Source organism: Danio rerio, chromosome 9 (genome assembly GCF_052040795.2).
Source record: "Danio rerio strain M-AB ecotype USA chromosome 9, GRCz13ab, whole genome shotgun sequence".
NCBI lineage: Eukaryota > Metazoa > Chordata > Actinopteri > Cypriniformes > Danionidae > Danio > Danio rerio.
In genome coordinates, this window is record NC_141029.1 from 48541083 (window position 1) to 48564213 (window position 23131).

General features: G+C 37.1%; 1 protein-coding gene across 11 annotated transcripts in view; it reads left to right on the forward strand.

The window, feature by feature from the left end:
• slc4a3 (solute carrier family 4 member 3) overlaps window positions 1-23131 on the forward strand; it is a 208714-nt gene that overhangs the window by 118398 nt on the left and 67185 nt on the right. For 9 of the 11 annotated variants that reach the window (NM_001423525.1, XM_087265860.1, XM_087265861.1 and 6 more), the window contains 3 exons: window positions 1165-1412; window positions 2103-2278; window positions 7651-7871. In NM_001423525.1, coding sequence (NP_001410454.1) covers window positions 1165-1412; window positions 2103-2278; window positions 7651-7871 — 645 coding nt within the window. Of the gene's footprint in view, window positions 1-1164; window positions 1413-2102; window positions 2279-7650; window positions 7872-18244; window positions 18810-23131 lie in introns of those variants that run through there. The other 2 variants (XM_087265868.1, XM_087265867.1) reach the window with 2 other exon arrangements.

The following is a 23131-nucleotide window of genomic DNA, read 5'->3' on the forward strand; positions in this document are numbered from 1 at the left end:
CTTGTCCACAGTGTATGTGTGTGAATGAGTGTGTATGGGTGTTTCCCAGTGATGGGTTGCAGCTGAAAGGGCATCTTCTGCGTAAAACATATGCTGGATGAGTTGGCTGTTCATTCCATTAATAAAGAGACTAAGCCAAAAAAAGAAAATGAATGAATGAAGCTGAATGTGTGAGACAACCAAAAATAGAAGATAACCTACAGTATAGTAAGAGTCTTTAAGTACATTTTTTAAGACAAAATGTTCCTAAATACATATGTAAACATTGTCATTTTTAGTGGTAGGTTGATCTAATTAGTTTTATCATCTGAAACTGTTTCCATGTCGCTATTGAAAGATAGTAGAAGACACATCATGTAGAAGCTAAATGTACCCACAATAGTAGAATGATTGAATAAAAAGAGCAATAAAAGGACATTTTGATGTATCAGTTCACAACCTTTTTTAACAAATGCTTTAATCATCCCCAAATCCAGTGCTTTAGTTTATCATTATATGCACCAGTGTGAGCCGGCCTTTAAGTCTTTAAAATCAGAGATACCTGGCAACAGAAGTGTTCAAATGAAAGGTACCATTTAATGATAACATTGAAGATGGTGTTACTATGGCGGTTTAATGATCTGTGACCTTTTTAAAGATCTTGTCACTGCTTGTTACACAGCGATCTGCGATACCTGTTTCTGATTGATGCTCTGAACATCGGTGGTGGCATTCTCTGAGCAAATATGTTTGTATAATGATACTCAACTATATAATTGGCCATTTGTCAAAGCTAGTCGATTGCCTACATTGCTGTACTAGTCTCTAGTAGCATTCTCAATGTTATCTGTTATTTGAAGTTTGTGTGAAATTAAAATTTACAGTGTTCCTTTTGATAGCGCACATTGTTATTCTTTAGGTGAACAATAAATTTGTTTGTTTTGGTAATATTCAATCAAAGTCTGACCGTTTTCTTCTGTGTTTGGATGGGCGATCCATCTATGATGATGTCAGTTTGAAGGCTTCAGCCACACTATTATTAACCACGCCTCTCTTGTCATTAGCTTGCAATTAGGTAATGTTGTACAAAAAGAAAGCTCCGCCCCCTACTCAATATTCAATACTCCATTTCAGTTGGAAGTACATTAACATCATGCTGATTTTAACCTGTCTTTGTTTTCTCAGATCACCGGCACACCTTCCACCATACCCACCACCCCCTGTCCACACATCTTCCACCGCAGCGTTTCCGAAAAAGGGTGCTCAGTATGGACCGCCGGCGGAAGAGAAAGAGGAAGAAAAAGAAGACGTCTATGCCTCCGTCAGATGTCACACCCACTATTCATGAAGTGGATGAGGAGGAGGCGGAGTCTGAAATCGAGGGGCAGTGTCAAGCAGCCACACCTACTGAGCCATCTGAAGAGCTGCCACAGGTAACCTGAAAGAAAATATCATACTACTGTTTAGGGCAGAAAGTGCACACTGCCATTAAAGAAGTGCAAGTTACCTTTGCCAAGTGCACTGACACAACCCATTCCACGACAGACCCCGGCTTTTTGACTTGTTGGAGTCTGGATGATCCTTTTCTTCTTTGGTCTGGAGCATACAGCATCCATTTCTCCTCAAAAATACCTGAAATACTGATTCATCTGACTACAGTACAAGTTTCCACTGTGTGATGGTCCATTCCAGATGCCTCCTAGCAAAGTTAGGTTGACAGCGATTTTGGACACTGTTAACATATGGCTTCCTTTTGGCATAGTACAGTTTTATCTGGCATTTGTGGATGTAACAACATATTGTGGTACTTGACAAAGGTCTGCCAAAGTGGTCCTGAGCTCATGTGGTGATATTGCTTATAGATGATTCTATAGAGACAATTCTTAATGCAGCTTTTGAAAAAAACAGTGCCTATATGGTATAAATGAACATGACAAATACTTCCAGAAACAGTGCTGCTGGAGAAGTGCATGGTCACTAATGCACTACATTAAAGGGAAACATATGTTGTATTCAGTAAATGCTTAAAGTGCAGTTTCTTCTTCACTAGATATGTTGGAATAACAGCTTGAGTAATGGGATGGGATAATGGAGACATGCTGACAGGTGTTGTGATCTCACAGCTCAGTTTGGGAAGTGAGGAGGATCTGGCGGCTGATCTCCCTCTCAGCAGCTTCCATATGGAGAGTGAGAGACCCGCGAGCAGCGAGGAGACGCTACCCAGCCCTGCTAGCATGGAGGAGAAGGAGGAAACACAACAACCACCCGATGGAGGAGAGCACAAAGACATCTCCAACAGGTATTTGACTAATATTAGCAGACAGATCTACACAAGGAGCATCTGAAAACGCAAATGCATGCTGAGTTAGTTAGTTAGTTAGTTAGTTAGTTAGTTAGTTAGTTCGTTAACTTTATATGTTCCTGTAGGGAGATTTCATTTGCAGCATAAACCCACAGAGACATCTAACATTTTCAGATTTGGCTGTTTATAAATAGGTAATTTTTTAAAAAAGTTTTATGGTACCACAAGTCTAAATAAATAATATGTTCTAAATAAGTCTAAATAAATGTTTATGTTCAATTATTTCACTTTGTAAAGCTGTACGTATCATATTTGGTACACAAGTGAAAAGACCTATATGTATACCTTGCCAACATTTGTCTCTGAAAATCCGGGTGACCAAAGTCGGAGACCTGGGGGTATTACCATAGACTGTAAAATATATGGACGTAGTATCCGTGACGTCACCCATAGGTTTCTAAAGAGCGCAAAAGAAGCCACAAGTAGGCGCGGCCAACCGTCGCCATTTTGTTCGTGCGTCATCACACCCACGGCGGGATACCAAACAAGGGCAAAGAGGCGGAGAGTGAGCGGAGCTACAGACACCTGCTGGCATTTAGCTTGGACCTGGTTCAGACACACTTTACTTTGGGAGAAAGCTTAATACTTTATTACTCGTTTGTATTCTGACCACTTGTGCTTGGTTGTACACTATATCAGTGTAAACACTATAAGTGTTTAGACTTTAGACTAAAAACACTGCTGTAACACACTGAGTTGACGTTTTTCAACAGGAGGAAAACGCGAATTACTTCCAAACACTTCAGATATAGTCTGTGTTAGTAAATGTAAGACTATTGATGAAATCCAGCATAACACTGTATGACAACGCTTCAGATGACTGTTCTAGAGCCTACAGCTAATCAATCTGACAGATTTTGAAGTGCCTTACAGCTCTAAATATAAATATAAACGATAAATGATCTTAAATAAAACAAATACATTTAAAGAGATAGTATATAAGTATATAACTTTACTCACATGGGAAACGGAGGCCACGTGAATGGTTTGTGTGCACAATTAAGTGCACTCAGCATGCCATGCCATCTAATAAATGTAGGAGACAAGTCCAAAAGGCAGTTGACTGTGTAAAGCCACATAAAACAACACAGAAATATGATAAATATGCCGAGTTCAGTGGCTAATCTGCAGGATTCAGCTGAGGTGACGTGACGGCGACTAACGAGACCTAGCTGTCACTCAATTGGCCACGTCCTTAATTATGCAGAGTTAATATAACTTAATATAACGGAAACGGATGAGTTATAAAAAAAAAACACCCCCCTCACAGTTGTCATGAAGGGTAATATTACCTGTATTAACCAAAATCATTTTTTGTACCAGGCTGTAAACACCTTTTTTTCTGCTGTAAAGTTGGCCATTCTAACAGTGGGCTCAATTGAAATTTGCTCTATTTTGGAGCCAGGAGCGGCCAGGACTAGCAGAATTTCGGATGAATTGCAGTTTTAGTTATTTCCATATTGGCTTCCTGAGGGAGAGCGGGAGGTTGCCGCTTGGGTGTTACAGACTGTACCAAAAAGCTGAGGACCAAGGAGGGAGCTGAAATTACGGGAGTTTTTAGGGGGAAATAACAAAATGGGAGGGTGGCGGAAGATTACTTTAAAACACGGGTGACCTACCCACATGAGGCTGAGAAAAATACTGATATTAGAAGAAATTGTCAGACTGGAATCAGTCTTTTGCATCTGAACTCTGTCATACACTGAATAAGAAAATGAAAAAGTTACTTTCATAAAATAAAAATAGTAAAAGAAAATGTGGGTGGCACGGTGGCTCAGTGGTTAGCACTGTTGCCTAACAGCAAGAAGGTCACTGGTTCGAGTCTGGACCGGCTGGAACAGTTGGCATTTCTGTTTGGAGTTTTCATGTTCTCCCTATGTTGGCGTGGGTTTCCTCCGGGTGCTCCGGTGTCCCCCACAGTCCAGAGACATGTGCTATAGGTGAATTGGTTTAACTAAATTGGCCGTTGTGTATGTGAAATAAAAAGTTGAAGTCCCATATACTGTATGGCATTATAAGTGATGGTTTTCTTCTAAAATCTGTATTTTTCCCAGCCTCCTGTGTGTAGGTTTGGTAATTTCTCTTTTATGGCAAAGAATAATGTCTTTTTGATGTATTTAAAGTGAAATAATTGAACATAAACAAAGGAGGCTGAAATAAATGTTCATTTTAAAAGAAGATTTAAGATGTAAGAGTCTTCATATGCAAATTACATATATGACATTCAAGTTTATATACAAATTTACAATATATAAAACATATGTCTTATATGCAACATACAGTATATGTCGAAATATTGAAGTAATGTTTGTTTCATTTTTTATAAATATGTTCATATATAATCAAATATGTTAGCCATGTTATATATATGTGTACATATAAGGCCATATTTTATAATATATCTTATAATATTGAACGTGTGCAAATGTGTGTACAGTGATCATCATATATAAGTACACCTCTCACAAATCTCTCATTTAAATGTATATTTTCTATAGGAAGCATAACAATTTTACATTTGTGCATACATTAGATTAGTCAGTACTGAAGCCAAATCTGGAGTTAATCTAACAAAATAACTTGCAATAATGGTTCAAAAATTAGTAGCCCAAATTTATGTTAGGGAAAATGTTAAATAAAATTTTCAAAAATATCAAAAATCAAGAGAAGCAACCATATGAATTTAATTGTATTATCTTTCCATTTCTAAAGATGTTCTGTCAGTAAAATAACATTTTAATAAATAAATCTGTCTAATAAATCTGTTTTGTTCTAATGCACCAATATATTACCCACATTCGCTGAGAAATGGGTAAAAATATTCATTGTCAAAACGGGGTGTATTCAATTATTCTGAGCACTGTATGCTGATGTCTTTTTTGTTTTATTTCGGCTAAAATAAAAGCAGTTTTTAAATTTTTAAACACCATTTTAAGGACAAAATTATTACCCCCTTTAAGCTATATATTTTTTTGATAGACCAAACCATCGATGTGCAATAACTTGCCTAATTACCCTAATCTGTATAGTAAACCAAGATAACTTAGTTAAGCCTTTAAATGTCACTTTAAGCTTTATACATTGAAAAAAAATATTCAAAGATGATTCCTTTGATTTACTCATTTTTTTTTGACCACGTTAAGTGGTTGTAAACAATTTATTTGGGCTGAATTTAAACTAACAAATTAAGTTGAACTTTATTAAATTTAATTTGTTTGTTTAAATTCAACACAAATAAATTGCTTGCAACAGTTTTTTCAGTGTAGAAGTGTCTTGAAAAATATCTAGTCAAATATTGTTTACTGTCATCATGGCAATGATAAAATGAATTCGTTTTTAGAGATAAGTTAGTAAAACTTTTATGTTTAGAAATTTGTTAAAAAGATCTCTCCGTTAAACAGAAATTAGAGAAAAAAATAAAACGGGGGGCTTACAATTCAGGGGGGCTAATAAGTTCAACTGTATATATATATATATATATATATATATATATATATATATATATATATATATATATATATATATATATATATATATATATAACGTGTTTTTTTGATTGTATATAAATTTTGATTGTATAAAAATGATTAATGGTCAGTTCACAGCAGATGTGTGTTCAATGGAACAACAACTTGTGATAGCCTGAAAACATGACTTTGCTTGAGAGTGAATTGGAAAAGTTGTGTGTTATTGCCCTCTGCTGGCTAACCAGCTTCTTGCAGCATAAATACAGTAAGCACATTTGGTTGATGTACAAATAAAATATCATTAGATATATAAACACAACTTCACATTTAGTGACTCCTGTATATTAGTCTGGAGATTTAATTTTGATTAATGCAATTTGCAGTACTTTATTTTCAATTCATGGTAACTTTAAATGATTTTTTTTTCTACAAAAGAATAAAAATAACCCTCCCCCCAACAGAAAGACTGCAAATGAAATTTAACTTGTGATTTTATAAGAAATTATGGACACCGGATCCTGTCAGAAAATAGATAGAGAGGAGCAGAAGCAGGAGCGAAGTAATGATGATAAAAAAAGAGCTTCGACCAACAACGATAAATCCAACAAGTGTTATTATACCACAAGCAACAGTAATGGAAAATTGCTGCATCACAAAATTATCTAGTGACAATAAAGACCTTAAAATTGAGACATTCTCTTATCTCTTACTCATGAAAACACTTGAATCCACAGAGACATGAGATTATAACAATATGGAAAAATGAAATAATAATACAGCAATAATTATACGAAAAATAATAATCACAGATTTCTGCAGATTTTTAGCCCGTCATTGATTATGTTTATTTACTTGTGTAAATGTGTGTAAATTTATTTTTATTCAGTTTTAAAATTAATTTCAATAATACATTGACTAATATGATAATGCATATGATTTATTTACTATACAGTTTGTAAAGTAATATTTTCATTCTTTTAGTAGAGAGATTATATGAGAGACTTGCTTTGTTTACTAAATAAAGTGGATCTAATTGGATTTGCACTGTAAACATCAAATAAAATTAAATTAAAAGGTAATACTTTATTGTTATATATTAAGGTTTTAGTTATGATACTCCTAAAATCATTCCGCATAATCCGCAGATTTTTTACACAATTCTATGCAGAAATAGCCGCAAAAAATGTCCGCAGATTCCATCTGGCCCTACTAATAATCAATAAAATGCTAAAATATTATTATATAAATGACTAATGATCATATAATCAAATCAAATAATTAAACGATGAATAAATTAATATAAACAAATCAAAATAAAACCAACAGGAATGAATGGTTGCTTTCTTGAAGCAACACACACATAAATTTGCTACAAGGATTCTCAGATCCGATTCCTCATCAGTAATGGATTTGTTTGTCATCCTATAAACGCTAACACAAAATGAGTTCAAAGTTATTTATTTTAACACAATGTTCAGGTGTACACTTTAGAAAAAAAATAAACAATGAAAAACATTTACAGAAATAATACTTCCATTTTATTTTCTGGTTTTGTGCCATAATTCAGCACCAATACAACTTTTATGCAAATAAATGTCACTTTTTTGAACTTTCCTACAAAACTAAATTTTAATGGAGGAAATATCAAGGTCCCATAATTCAATTCAAAAGCATAAATAAACTAAAAGAAATCACAAAATATGAAAAACTGCTGATTTACAGATAAACTGCTGATTTACAGATGCTGATATATATATATATATATATATATATATATATATATATATATATATATATATATATATACATACATATTTACAGTGTATGTTTCTTGTTTGACAGCTTTAGCCCATCTCCAGAAGCTGCCAGTATGACAACACGCGGCTGGTTTCGCAGGAAGCCTGTCCACCGTCTGGCTGGAGCCCAGAGGACCAGCTATGACCTCCGCGAACGCATCTGCATAGGCAGCATGACTGCAATGGAGACTGCGGTCTACCAGAAAGTACCTACAGACGAGGCGGAGGCGCAGATGCTCGCCAGCGCTGACCTCGATGACATGAAAAGTAAGCAAAGCCAATTCTGAAGGAGATGTGAAAATAACAGCGTGCTAACACTCACTGATTTTTGACAAGACATCTCTTTACTTTTACCTGCCTTTAGTTTTAGCATTCTCTCAACAGATATGATAATCACTGGGATATTTTTACAATTTAATTTTTTAAATCAGATTTGCTGTAAATTGAATCAAAAATGTAATTATTACTTACACAATTAGTATTATTCCTTGAAACATTTATCTTTAGACTGGATACATAAAATAATAACAATAAATGAAGAGTTTATTTGCTATAATGGATGACCACCTCCTTAGAATTTAATAATAATAAATTTACCAAAAAACAAGTTTTATTCATTTCCAAAAAACATGTTTTTTTTTGTTGTTGTTGTTTTTTTGCAATTGTACTTTTCAATACACAACATAAAATCAGGATATCTGATTGACTAAAAATGGAGATTTATTAAAAATGTATAAAAAATAAATGAAACATGTATTTAGGCGACACAGTGGCTCAGGGCTTAGCACTGTCACTTCACAGCAAGAAGGTCGCTGGTTTGAGCCTCAGCTGGATCAGTTGGCATTTCTGTGTGGAGTTTGCTTGTTTAACCCGTGTTCACGTGGGTTTCCTTCGGGTGCTCCGGTCTTCCCTACAGTCAAAAGATATGTGATACACGTAAATTGGGTACGCTAAATTGTCCATGGTGTATGTGTGTGAATGAGTGTGTATGGATGTTTCCAAGTGATGGGTTGTAGCTGGAAGAGCATCCGCTTTGTAAAACATGCTGGATAAGTGGTGACCCCAGAGGGTTTAAGCCGAAAAGAAAATGAATTAATGAATGAACTATAAACAATAGCATTTTGGTTAAGTCCTGTAGTCTTTTTATATCCCATATCTAAAGAGTCTGGTCAATCTCCAATTTGAATTTTCAGAGTGTGTGTCTGTGCATTTGTTTTCCTTGTATTCCTTACATAGCGGGGACCGATGTCCCTACATTATATGAATACCAGTAAATTTTGACCTTGTGGAGATGTTTCTTCTTAGCGATGCAGTATGTTGTATTTATTTATTTATTTTTTTTTGATTGACACATTATAAAATCAGCAGAGGAGCACTGCGAAGGCACAAACCATGTAAAAAAGTAATTCCCCATGGAACCTGCAATTTATGGTTTTAACAGAGATGGCAACAGAGAGACAAATGTCTGTACTGCAAATTTGATGTATCCTACTTAATTTATTTCAATATTTTGTTTTAAGGGTTTTCAGATATTATAACATATATGCAGTAATTAATATATGTTTATGCAATGTGGTGAGCATAAAACCTTTCATAGGTGAAAATCAAGTATTTTTTAAACGATCATATTTATAGTGTCATTATTTAAAACTTATCTTCAGCCTTTTAAGTGTCATGTGTGTAAATTAAAATAACTAAAGAAAATGAGGTTGGGTTTATAGATAAGGTAGGGGGATAGAATATACAGTCTGTACAGTACGAAAATCTTTAAAGGTGCTGTATGTAAGTTTTACACTCTTCTAAATCATAAAAATACCATAATTTGTTTGCAGATATTTAAGAAACATACTAGGTGAACATTCTTGTTTATCTGAAAAACAATGCAAAAGTCAGATATTCTGTATTTAAAATGAATGTTATGTGCCAAAACGTCTGTCTTTGTTTTAGTCATTTAACCCCTCCCTCCACCCCCCCAATGGCAGTTTAGCCAATTACATTCCAGCACCAGGGGTTGCTTTGGTGCGAATCATTCAGTTCTGAAGGCTCCCAAAGCAAGAAACGAAGGTGTTTGTGACCGAAATGCGACCTTTGGTGGACAGTAGCAGACTCTGAATTGAGAAGTAGATTCAGAGTTTCACATGAGGTGGTTATTAAATATGAAATAATATAAATATTCTGAACGTAAACATTAAGCGAGCAGGTTACATTGTAACATGACGAGATTTGCAGTGATAAGCAATTGGGCTGTTTGCACCGGAAGAAACGACAGACATTTGAATACAGCCTTTCAGAACAGAACAGAATAGTGCACTCACTGCACTCCAACGAAATGTTAAGGTGTATAATCTAATTAATACAAATGAAACCTCTTTATTAAATGTACATGCTGAATTACTGATATGTGTTGGTTTGCACTGAGTCACAGTTATAATGTTTAATTTCAAATGGTTTATTTTATTTTTAAGGCATGCGCTTTCAGTCTCGTGCCTAATGTTGGAGCACATCTGATCATTTCTGGAAGCTGATTCCAGCAGCGAGGGGTGCAGTAGCTGAAAGCAGATTCACCCTGCTTTGACTAAACTCTTGGAATTTCTAGTTTACATGATCCTAAAGATATGAGTGATCTATTAGGTTTGTATTCAGCGAGCATATCTGTGATGTATTGAGGTCCCAGGCCATTTAGTGATTCATAGACCAGTAATAATACTTTAAAATCTATTCTTAATGTAACTGGGAGCCAGTGTAAAGACCTGAGGACAGATGTGATGTGCTCTGATTTCCTGGTTCTGGTCGGAATCCTGACCGCAGCGTTCTGAATAAGCTATAACTTTCTGTCTGTCTTTTTGGGAAGGCCCGTAAGGAGCCCGTTACAGTAATCCACCCTGCTGCTGATAAAACCATGAACAAGTCTTCACTGGAAACAAAGCATCTAATTCTTGCAATGTTTTCTGAGATGATAGTAAACTATTACTATCTGTGCAATTGTATTTATGTAAACTATGATTATCTCAGGTAAACTATTTGCTGCTGCTTTCAGTAGTATGGCTTTAAATGTCAAATGGCATTCAAACTCACATTATTAACATTTAACACTGAATAAAGCACATGAGGTGATCTTTGTCAGTTTATTCTGATGTTTAGCAGCAAGAAATAGAAGCCATTGCTAAAATATAAATTCCAGGTGTTGGTTAGAACAAAAACTCCTTTTAATATGGAAAATATTAATGATTTAAATCAGCCTTTAGGCTCGATAGTCTTGGTCATGTTGGTTCTCAATCTGGCAATCTGTGCTTGCATGTGAACCAGGCGTGCAATACCTAGTTGAACCAATGGGTGTCAAACTTACATACTCCACCTTTTAGACCAGGGCTGCTCAACCCTGTTCCTGGAGATCTACCTTCCTGCAAAGTTCAGCTCCAACCCTGATCAAACACACCTGAACCACTTAAATAGGACCTGAACTGCACTTGATAATTACACGCAGGTGTGTTTGATATGGGTTGCACCTGAAATCTGCTGGAAGGTAGATCTCCAGGAGCAGGGTTGAGCACCCCTGTTTTAGACTATGGGAAGTCCCCATAAGGATAGCTGTACAAGTGTGTGTGTGTGTATCTATAATGATTAAAAGGATTAAAGCAGACAACTTGCATGTTGTTGCGGTTGCTTGATCTTAATTGAAATCAGTGCAGCAACTCAAACTAAATTAGATAGGCCTGTTTGATTTCACGTGTCACTGGAAGTACACTAGTGACCCAATCTCGGGCCGATGCTTTGACTTGATCTTAACAAGCCAAAGTCCAAACACTCATTAAAACCACACTCTGGAGTCGGCGAGCGATGACAGCGAGTGTTTGTTTAGCGGATACAGAGGTCTGCACTGGCAAGCTCAATAGTAAGTTTGGGGGCGCTGAGATATATTCACGTCCGTACTCATAAATGTGTTTTGGTGGAGAGCAGAGCCACGGTCAGCTCTTTGCCTGCCCCTTTCTTCATTTCCAGCGGTCGTAAACAAGCTTTGGGGATGTTCAGATGTGGTCAGGGTCACTGGATCTTAGCCATGCTCCAGAGTGCTTCCCGTTGTTTTTACATTAATGATTATGCTTAATAAAGTAAGCTCAGCTGATTATAGGGTATGACAGCCCAAGAATACTACTGCTGCATTATAAACCCCTGCATGAGTGGAATTGGTGCTTTCCACAAATAGAGTATGCCCTGCCGCGCCATTACTTTGTTTTTAAGAATGATAAAGTCAAATCCTATGTTTTTTTTGGTTGGAAAACATGTTAGATAAACTTTTATTTAAGATGAAACTGATATGATATTAGTAGGTTTTATGAAATATCAGTTAACAGAAATGTTGAGTAAAGTTGTTCAGACAAAATTTTCAGTCTGAAAAAAATAAAAATAAATAAAAATTTATTTAAGTAACAAGTCAGTTCTTTTACAGTCAGATAATAGTAAAACTGGCCAAATTAAGGCTTAAAAAATTATCTCAACTGTATTTGAATTCAGTTTTTAAAGGTGCAGTATGTAAGGCCTCCTTTCCACTGCAAACGACAAGCAACAGACCGGAAGTCATTCATTTCCAATAGAGAGAAGTCCGGGAGCTGCATGGAGTTCCGATCATCTTTGTATGCAGAAAATTCGGATCCGGATTGAGCTTCGGATCCTTTGAAATATTTGAACTCCTGCGACTAGACTGTATGCGATCGGCTGACAGGATGTGATGTATTGCAGTGTTGTCTAACCAGGTCCTTGTGCGAAAGATGAGAAATAATACTTTTTTGGTTATTTTTTAATCAAAAAAAGTCTATATAAAAAAAAAACATTTCTATTCATAAATGTATGTAATAAAGTAATAAAAATATATATTTTATGTTGCCTCCAATATTTTTTAGTGGTCTATGAGTTTCTAGTATTCATTCATTCATTCAATCATGGTGAACGCACAGATAATACTGGCTCTTGCTTTTGGACTTCTTTATTTCGGACACTGCGAGAACATCTTCTCTCTCATGGTGCACACCAGAACTGAAAATTCTGTGCGACTGCCACAAGGGGGCGTATATTCCGACAGTCGTGTCCAAATGTCGTGTGGAGTGGAAAGACGGCTTAAGATTGAGACACATTGGTTGAACTAGGTATGGCACTTCTGGATCATAACACATTTTCACTCGGCTCCTCTTCTAAAGAGTCCAGATTGCCAGATTGACGTGAGTGTGCCTGACTGTAGAGCCTAAAGGCAATTTTAAGGCTCATTTTTCTATATAAAACCACGGGCACGCAATAAAAGAAGTTTATTCCATACTAAAAGGAGTTTTTATCCTAACCAACACCTGAACTTTATATTTTCGAAATGGCTTCTATTTCTCACAGTTGAACAACAATCCCCTTAGGTACACCTCATGTGCTTTATTCAGTGTTAACTGCTAATAATGTGAGTTTGATTTTTACATTTATTGCCATACTATTGAAAGCAGCAGCAGATAGTTCATCTCAGATTTTGAAAATAGGATAAACCATTTAAAATTGAACTTTAGAACTGTGACTTAATGCAAGCCGACACATATCAGTGATTCAGCATCTACATTTAATAATGCTAAAGAGGTTTAATATGTAATAATTAGATTATAAACCTTGCCATTTTGTTGGAGTGCAGCAAGTGCACTATTCTGTTCTGTTCTGTTAATAATATTTGAATATTATTTGTGCTCCATTATATTGCAGTCTGGTTAACAAAGAAAATAAAAACTGTTTATTTAATTAATATAATCAGTGCTTTATTTTATTTTTTTTAATTAAATCTTTAAAAAAATGCGGTACCCTAATTTTGTTTGATTTTGGTTTTTGATCTTCAAATCTGAAACAAAATGAATGCAAAATAGCAAAACAAATCTAATATTTACCTTAATTTATAAATATATTGAGAAATTAATAATTCATGGTAATCAATTATAACAAAATATTTAAATAAAGTTGAGGAAATGCATTTTTTAAATATTTAATTTGATCAGTTTGACTATTAGCTGTATTATTACTAGTAATACAGTAATAATGATCCTATTAATACTATTACTACTATTAGCTATGACTGTAAAAGCACTGATATGTTACCTAAAGTAATTAAATGAACAGTGTTTTCTTCTCTTTGTTAACCAGACTTCAATATAAAGGAGAAAAATATATATATTATTACATGCCATTTCCACGATTAAGGTCAAAAATAGATTCTTTAACTTGAAATTTTTTAGAGAAGTTTAATATATTATTACTTTAATGCAATATTTAGTTTGAACTAAATTTGATAGGCAATGGATTATTGTATTGAAAATTTCTCTAAAATATTTTAAGGTTAAAACCCTGATTTGCACCTTATTAGTGGAAATTGCATATAAGTATTATTATTATTTTCATTATATTGTACAAGAATGGTTTCAGAGTTTGTTGATGTTCACTGAAGATAAAAAACAGCATCTGGGAGGATTCACGAATGTGTTTTTGCAGAAACAGAGCTGTAAAGATGTTTCTGACATGAGGGCTGTGGTTTAATAGTCTCTCATGCTCTGGTTGCCCTCTCAGCTCTTCCTCTGTGTGTCCTGTGGTCATTTTACAAGCCATGATAGAAATGACTGGACACTGAGCCAGACAATCTTCATGGAAAGGAAGTTTATGGATTAATTAATTTTAGTTTTGAAGTGTGTCCAGATTATTTGGATCCACAATGCTCATCTATAATGCTAACCCTCTAGTTTATGAAAAGATGGACTGACAGACAGACAGATAGATGGCTTATTACAAGGTTTTTGTACCGTATACAACACCAACCCAGAAAATATATCCCTTTTGGATTATTAAAAATTTATAGGTTAAAAGTTGTCTGAAGAAAGATCAAGGTCTCATAATATGATTCAAAGCATAAATAAACAAGGAAAAATAAAAACACAATCAAAAAATAAGATTTTAAGGATATTTTTTACAGTGTGTGTTTTAAACAAACTAGCCTGCATATGGTCAGCAATGGCCCCATGTTGCCCAATGGCCAACCATCAGCTTGGTTTTTCCCAGCCTTAACCTGCATTAGACTAGATTTTAAAGGCAGCATAGATGTTTCCATGTGACGTAGTGATAAGGGCTCATTTCATGAATGAGCCTTCTGTTTACTCTACGTGACGTACTGTACAGCTAATATGGCTAAAGAGTTCAGACTCATCCGCATGAATGAAGGCACCAGAGTCCAGCAGATGAACTTTTAGGTGAGGCTGCATAAAAATCCTCCGGCTATAATTAACTTCACTGTTCCAATTGATTATCCTTCCCAAAGATGTGCCCGCAGCCCTTCCTGCTTTTAGAAACAAGGAAACATCGACTGCTGGACTGCAGCACATTACAAATGAGGCCGGCATGCTGGAACAGGCCATTCATACAGCGTGTTACGTGTTTGTTGTTAAAATGGGATGAGACGTAATTTTTATTTATCGAACTAAATATTCATTCATTCATTTTCCTTATTTAGACAGGGGTTGCCACAGTGGAATGAACCGTCAATTATTCTGGCATATGTTCTACGCAGCAGATACCCTTAAAGCAACAACCTACTGGAAACACCAATACACTCTCATTAACACATGAACTCATACACTACGGCCAATTTAGTTTATCCAATTCACCTATAGTGCATATCTATGGACTGTGGGGGAAACTGTTGCACCCAGAGGAAACCCACACCAACACGGGGAGAACATACAAACTCCACACAGAAATGTCAACTGAGCCAGCTGGGGCTTAAACCAGTGACCATCTTGCTGTGAGGCGATCGTGCTAACCAATGAGCCACTGTGCCACCCCTTGAAGAAAATAATAAATGGAAAATTATTCAGTGGGTAGCGCTGTCGCCTCACAGCAAGAAGGTCGGTAATTTGAGAACCGGCTGGCTCAGTTGACATTGACTGTATGGAGGTTGCATGCTCTCCTTGTGTTGGTGTGGGTTTCCTCCGGGTGCTCAGTTTATCCCACAGTCCAAAGACATGCACTATAGGTGAATTGGCTAAGCTAAATTGTCCATAGTGTCACACTACACCTCGTAAAAATTAGATGTTACAAAACACCAACATAGTGTGGCTAAATATCAACTTCAATATAAATGGCCCTGGGAATAAGTAAGCAAGCAAGCAAGCAAGCAAGCAAACAAGCAAACAAGCAACACATATTAGAAGAAAATTAACAGATTCACATGTTTTGCTTCAGCCACAGTGACAGTATATACTCTAATACTGGCACTCTTGGTGAATATTTCTTTGTTTTGATGTTTTGGTCAATATATTAACCAAAAAAGGAAGCTCCTTGAGCTTGTTTTTGGATGAGAGTAGATGTTTTTCCTTTAAACTATCTCAGTTTTGGAAACTTTCAGAGCACAAGACCAGACCTTGGTATTTTTGATGTTTATAGATTATATTAAATTCAATCATTCATTCATTTTCCTTTGGCTTAGTCTCTATTTCAGAGGTCACCACAGTGGAATGAACCGCAAACTATTCCACATATGTTTTACGCAGCGTATGCCCTTCCAGTCGCAACCCAGTACTGGATAACACCCATACACACTCATTCATACACACGTTCATACGATTTAGTTTATTTACCTGTAGTGCATTTGTTTTTGACTGTAAAGGAAGCTAGAGCACCCGGAGGAAATCAACACAAAACAATCCACAATAAAGAAAAAATGCTCATTTCCTGACAAGGAATCTGCAGAAATGGGCAATTGCATATTATTGCAGTTGCATAATATTATTTTGTTTGCATCTACATAAACAGTACATAACAGTATTTCCAATAGCATGTTTTACAGTATGTGTTCCCTGTTTCTATTATTAATAATAATAATAATAATAATAATAATAATAAAGCTTACACCCACAGTCTCCTCTTGTGTGACAATAAAGCATCCAGACTGGTCAGAATAAAACATATTAAATACATTTCTACTGACCAGCTACCTCCTAGTGGTTGGGAGCATTTTTGTAGTTTATGGCTTGATTTTGTTGCTTTGGGGCAGCACGGTGGCACAGTAGGTAGCACAATCACCTCACTGCAAGAAGGTCTCTGGTTAGAGCCCCGGCTGGGTCACTTGACATTTCAGTGTGGAGTTTGCATGTTCTCCCCGTGTTCACATGGGTTTCCCCTACAGTCCAAAGACATGCGGTACAGGTAAATTGGGTAAGCTAAATTGTCCGTAGTGTATGAGTGTGAATGAGTGTGTATGGATGTTTCCCAGTACTGGGTTGGAAGGGCATGCGCTGCGTAAAACAAATGCTGGATAAGTTGGCGGTTCATTCTGCTGTGGCGACCCCGGTTATTAATGGGACTAAGCCGAAAAGAAACTAAGTTAATGAACTTTGTTGTGTTGTAAACTTGTATTTGCTGTTTGTGTTGTGCTGTGAACTTTTGTTAGCTCTTTTAATTGTATTGTGTTGTGGTTGCTGTGTCTATTGGCTTGTAAACTTTGATTTGCTGTTTAAATTCAGGGTAGCACTTTAGTTTAGGTCACAGTTCACTCCATTAACAAGCCATTAACTAACTGCTTGTGTTTATTAATAGTAAATATGAAGATTGGTTTAGGTTTTGGGTACAGTTGAAGTCAAGATTATTAGGAGTCCTGTGATTATTTTTTTTTCTTTCTTTTTCAAATATTTCCTAAATGAGGTTTGACAGAGCAAGGAAGTTTTGCACAGTATTTCCTATAATATTTTTTCTTCTGGAGAAAGTATTATTTGTTTTATTTTGGCTAGAATGAAAGCTGATTTACTAAAAAAAAAAAACATTTTAAGGTCAAAATTATTAGCCCCTAACTATATTTTTTGACTGTCCACAGAACAAACCATCATTATACAAAGATTTATAATTACCCTTACTTACCTAATTAAAATGTCACTTTAAATGTCTGAAATTAAGATTCATTCTGAGCTTAAGCTGTATAGAAATGTCTTGAAAAATATCAGGTAAAATATTGTTTACTTTCATCAAGCAAAGATAAAATAAATCAGTTATTAGAAATTAGTTATTAAAACTATTATGTTGAAAAAAACCTTTCCGTTAAACAGAAATTAGGGGAAAAATATTTAGGGGGGCTAATAATTCTGACTTCACCTGCATATTCATAGACATAACACTTTCCTTGTTTTTCAAAACAAATGAGTTCACTGTTAAACACAACTGAGATCTCCCTTGGCAAATGTTTTGAGAATTAAAATGTTCCCCTAACATGCGTAATATCTTGTAAATATCCAGCTATAAAAGCTATCGGACGCATCTGGATGGTAACTGTCTCATAACCAGGCAGGTAAAACTGCTTGAAAACTGAGTTCTGGAAGCAGCTGTGGTTTCCATGGTGACAGCTTATGTGGAGACAGTGCTGTGTAATGTGCGGCACCATATTGAGCACTTCAGCGGCACTGCTGTTGTTTTGGACGGATGTTTTCACCTGTGCTTTCTGACAGGGTGGTGTAACCAGCTCCGGACCTGATAGAGGAAAATCCTAAACCACATTTCTGTCCCTCGCACAGCAGGCAGGATCAATCGAACAACGTCATGGAAAGCACACAGACAGCCAATAGATTAGTGCGAGACCTCAAAAGTAGTTCAGTTGTATCAACATTTCCTCTGGATCATCAGCCAATTCCAGTGTTCCCCGCGGTTTGCTTGCGTACAGACGGACGCATCTCTTAGATCTGTCGTGAAACTCTGAGGCTAGGTGTCATTTTTCCTATTGGGTGGATCTTACAAACTCTTGAAGGCCCAATTGAGAGATTGTCTTCTCGGACCGACATCATCATTCATAGTCCTTTCCCTTAATAGCGTTTGCAGGATCTACTTAATCGAAGACGACAATCGTTTTGAGATTCACTTTTGTTATTGGAAGATCACACAAAATACAAAATAGCGGCGCAGAAGAGGGTGGCATCCTGGATGATCCGGAAGTGCCAGGTGTGGAGATGACAGACGTGGGGAAGGAGAATGATACGGGTAGGAGTGGTGGTCCTGATGATTCAGATTTTGGAAAGGAACATAATGTAGATCAGGAGACCCATTTGGAGAGCTTCACAATGGACGGCTTTGAGGACTTTGAGGAGTTTGTGCTGGATTTTGATGATTATGACCTTCTGGAGTCTATCCACTCACACCTTGGCTCTCCAATTGAACCGATCCGTAAGTGTGCTTACTGTTAAAAGATGGATGTGGTAATATTTTCCAACCTCAGTTGTTGCCAGTGTCACAGCGACCTCCACTTTGATTCACACTTACATCATTTTTTGTGTGTAATTCCATTGTCTGTTTTTGACAATTGCAGTTCAGTTTCATAAATGTTCGGAAAGCCTCAAAGTATGCCTCCAGAATGTGTGACAGATGAAATCCAATCGGATTTTCCATTTACATGACTGCGGTTGTGACATTGTAGAAATGCACTCTTGCTTGCTCGCATTGAAAATTGATTGGTGAACCGAGTTGTTTTATTGATCCTGTAGGGAAATAGAAGCTAATTAATGTCAAGCTGAGTTCTTTCCAACGGTTGCTGATATGAAACATGCCACTGCCTGCAGTGATGTGGCAGGGCTGATGAAGTTTCACATCCCCTCATGTTGACACACAAATGCTCAGCCAGACCTCCACATGCGTCTTCTCAGGGCACAGTCGTATTATGTAGTAACTTGATTCAGACATAAAGCACAGTGGATTCTAATCAGCCTCATGCATTGTGGCTAGAGGCTTGTTCTGTTGCAGTTAATTCGGCCTGAACCATTTAACATGCATACTAGTGTGTGTGTGTGTGTGTGTGTGTGTGTGTGTGTGTGTGTGTGTGTGTGTGTGTATGTGTGGGTGTGTGGGTGTGTTTGTGTGGGTGAGTATGTGCAATGGAAAGTAGTGTGTGTGCATTGTTTGTGTGGTTTACAAGGAGACACATCTGTATAATGACAAAGGTATGACCTAGGCTTTCTAATGTTGAGGTGGTTTATGAGGACATGTTTTGTGTCTTCGTAATTCAAAACAGTTATGTTATATATTATTATTATTTATACTCACCGGCCACTTTATTAGGTACACCTTACTAGTACCTGTTTGGATCCCCTTTTGCATTCAGAACTGGCTTAATCCTTGGTGGAATAGATTAAACAAAGTACTGGAAATATTCCTCAGAGATTTTGGTCCATATTGACATGATAGCATCACACAGTGGCTGCAGATTTGTCAGCTGGACATCCATGATGCGAATCTCCCTTTCCACCACATCCCAAAGTTGCTCTATTGTATTGGGATCTGGTGACTGTGGAGGCCATCAAGTGTTTGTGTTGTTCCTGAAGTTCTTGAAGGGTTGGCATCATCTTTTTAGTCCTTGTAGAGTTGGAATCATCTCTTCAATCTTCGTTGGGTTGACATCATCTCTTCAAGTCTTCGTAGGGTTGGCATCATCTCCTCAATCCTTGTAGGGTTGACATAATCTTTTCAAGTCCACAAAGGGTTGGTGTCATCTCTTCAAACCTTGTAAGATTGGTATCATCTCTTCAAGTTCTCGTATGGTTGGCATCATCTCTTCAAGTCCTTGTGCGGCTGTAATCATCCCTTTAATCCTCATAGGGTTGGCATAAACTTTTCAATCCTTATAGGGTTGGCATCATCTCTTCAAGTCCTCATGGGGCTGGCATTATCTCCTCAATCCTTGCAGGGTTGAAATCATCATTTCAAGTCCTTGTAAGGTTGGTATCATCTCCTCATACCTTGTAGGATTGGTATCATCTCTTTAATCATCATAGAGTTGGAATCATCTCTTCAAGTCCTTGTAGCATTGGAATCATCTCTTTAATCCTCATAGAGTTAGCATCATCTCTTTAATCCTCATAGAGTTGGCATCATCTCTTCAAGTCCGTGTAGGGTTGGCATCATCTCTGCAAGTCCTCATAGGGTTGGAATCACCTCTTTATTCCTCACAGGCTTAGCATCATCTCTTCAATCCTTGCAGGGTTAGCATAATGTCTTAAAGTCCTTGTAGGGTTGTAATCATCTCTTTAATCCTCAGAGGGTTGGCATCATCTCTTCAATCCTCATAGGGTTGGAATCATCCCTTCAGACCTTGTAGGATTGGTATCATTTCTTCAAGTTCTCATATGGTCGGTATCTGTTCAATCCTTGTAGGGCTGGCATCATCTCTTCTATGCTTGTAGGGTTGGCATCATCTCTTCAACTCTGATTGAGTTGGAACCATCTCTTCCATCCTCGTAGGGGTGGCATCATCTATCCAATCATCTTGTGGTTGGCATCATCTCTTCAAATCTTGTAGGCTTGACATAATTTCCTCGTAAGGTTGGCATAATCTTTTTATAGGTCTTGGATCTAATCGAGTGATCTTGCACTTTCACTTTCTAGGGGTCTTGACATGGGCATCACCATCCATTCCTTTTGTTTTCAACCAAAAAAGAAAATTGTTCAGGTTTGGATCTACTGTAAATAGAAATTTTTCTTGATAAAAAAAAGAAAAAGATATATATATATATACTGTATTTGGGGCTTAATCATTGATATTGTCAATCAGACTGTCAAGCTTCTCTCTAACAGACAGACTTGTGTTCTGACTCGATGCTTTTGTCTTTGTGCAGATTGTTTACCCTTGTGTTTCCCTCGAGGTCTTTCTCTGTATGTGACTCTCTGCAGTCCCTCTGGAAAATGCCTGAAGAGCAAACAAACAGTCTAGCAGAGATCAGTTTACCCGTTATCTCTCCATCTCACTGTTTTTCTACAGATGCAAACACAATATGTAACTCAAAATGTGTATTATTTGTATTTAGGTTAATAGAAAATGTGAAAAAAAATGAACATAATGTAATTTTAGTAATTTGGTTTGCTTTTCTCAGTTTTATTTTATTTTTTATTTTATTTACTTTTTAATGTCAGTATAGTTTTTGTCATAGATTTGAATCTTAGTTGTAGATTTGGGTATTTTTTATTTTACTTTTATGATTTTATTTTCTAAAATGTTCAGTTATTCATTTTCTTTTTGGCTTAGTCCCTTTATTAATCTGGGGTCGCCACAGCGGAATGAACCGCTAACTTATCCAGCATATGTTTTACCAACGGATGACCTTCCAGCTGCAACCCATCTCTGGGAAACATCCATACACACTCATTCACACTCATACACTACGGACAATTTAGCTTACCCAATTCACCTGTACCGCATGTCTTTGTACTGTAGGGGAAACCGGGGCACCCGGAGGAAACCCATGCGAACGCAGGGAGAACATGCAAACTCAACACAGAAACACCAACTGACCCAGCCGGGGATTGCACCAGTGACCTTTTTGTTGTGAGGTGACAGCACTACCTACTGCGCCATTGCGTCGCCTTTTCTAAAATGTGATTATTTGAATTGCACATTTTTCTCGTAATTTCACCCCCCAACCCCCGGCCATCAGCCCTTTGGTACAATCTGTGACACCCCTGGGTCGCCAACTTTGTTATACAGTGGTATCTGATTGCAGCGGCCGCCCGAAACCCGCTTCATAGTACAGTTACTAACACCACAGTAAGCCTATAGTTACAGTATTAACCCGGTTTTTGACAGTTAATCAGAAAACTCGACCCCGAACACCCCTCCAAAAGGAAAAAGGAAAGCCGGATTTGTACCACGTTTTCAGATTTTACCACTTTCTAACCTTGTTATTCACTTTTCACAATTCACATTTTTTTTTCGGTTTTTGTTTTACCTGCTTTTTGGAACTATTGTTCACCTGGCTCGCACCACGTCATCATGGCCAACTTCGCTCTGCGTCTTAAATCCTGCGACATACGCAACGAGCCACTGGACAGCGTCACACCACCCCCTAGCGTTTGTTTTAAAGACAAAATGCAGCCATAGTGCTTTTGGCTACATAATTTGCGATCTCCAGAAATGTGTATTGGTCTACGTTTTCAGAATGAGCCTATGTTGCTCTTATCAGTGGATATTGAGCCATAATGACATAATATTTAGATGTATCTGAACATTCAATAAGTATTGCCATTGAATAAAAAAGGAGGACAGATCAAATGCACCAACTGATTTACAATCAGCACTTTTGTGCGTCAAACACACGTTTGTGGCCCGAGTTGGTTTCACCCTGCGGTGGTCTCCTTCAGGATTGTTGCTCTCCTGCCATGAAAAGCACAACCAGAGTACAGCCAAAAGGCACGGCCACCATATTGATCGCGCTCTACCCCTGGGAAAAGGCCCAGCACCAATGTGTGAATGTCAAATTTTCTTTTCTATTTTTTTTAATGAGGGGGGTTACCGTCCTGAGTGACGATAGCAAGGAAAAATGAACTCTGTTTACTGAACATCCCCGGGCCATTGGGACAACGCAAACCAGCTGAGGCCTTGGGCGTCCTGGCAGACCTCAACCCTTGGAGAGCCCTGGCCTTTTACTTGGCACTCAGAACAGCTGGAGAGAGAGGCTTTCACATAATACACCCCTTCAATTATCCCAAATTCAATAAAAACC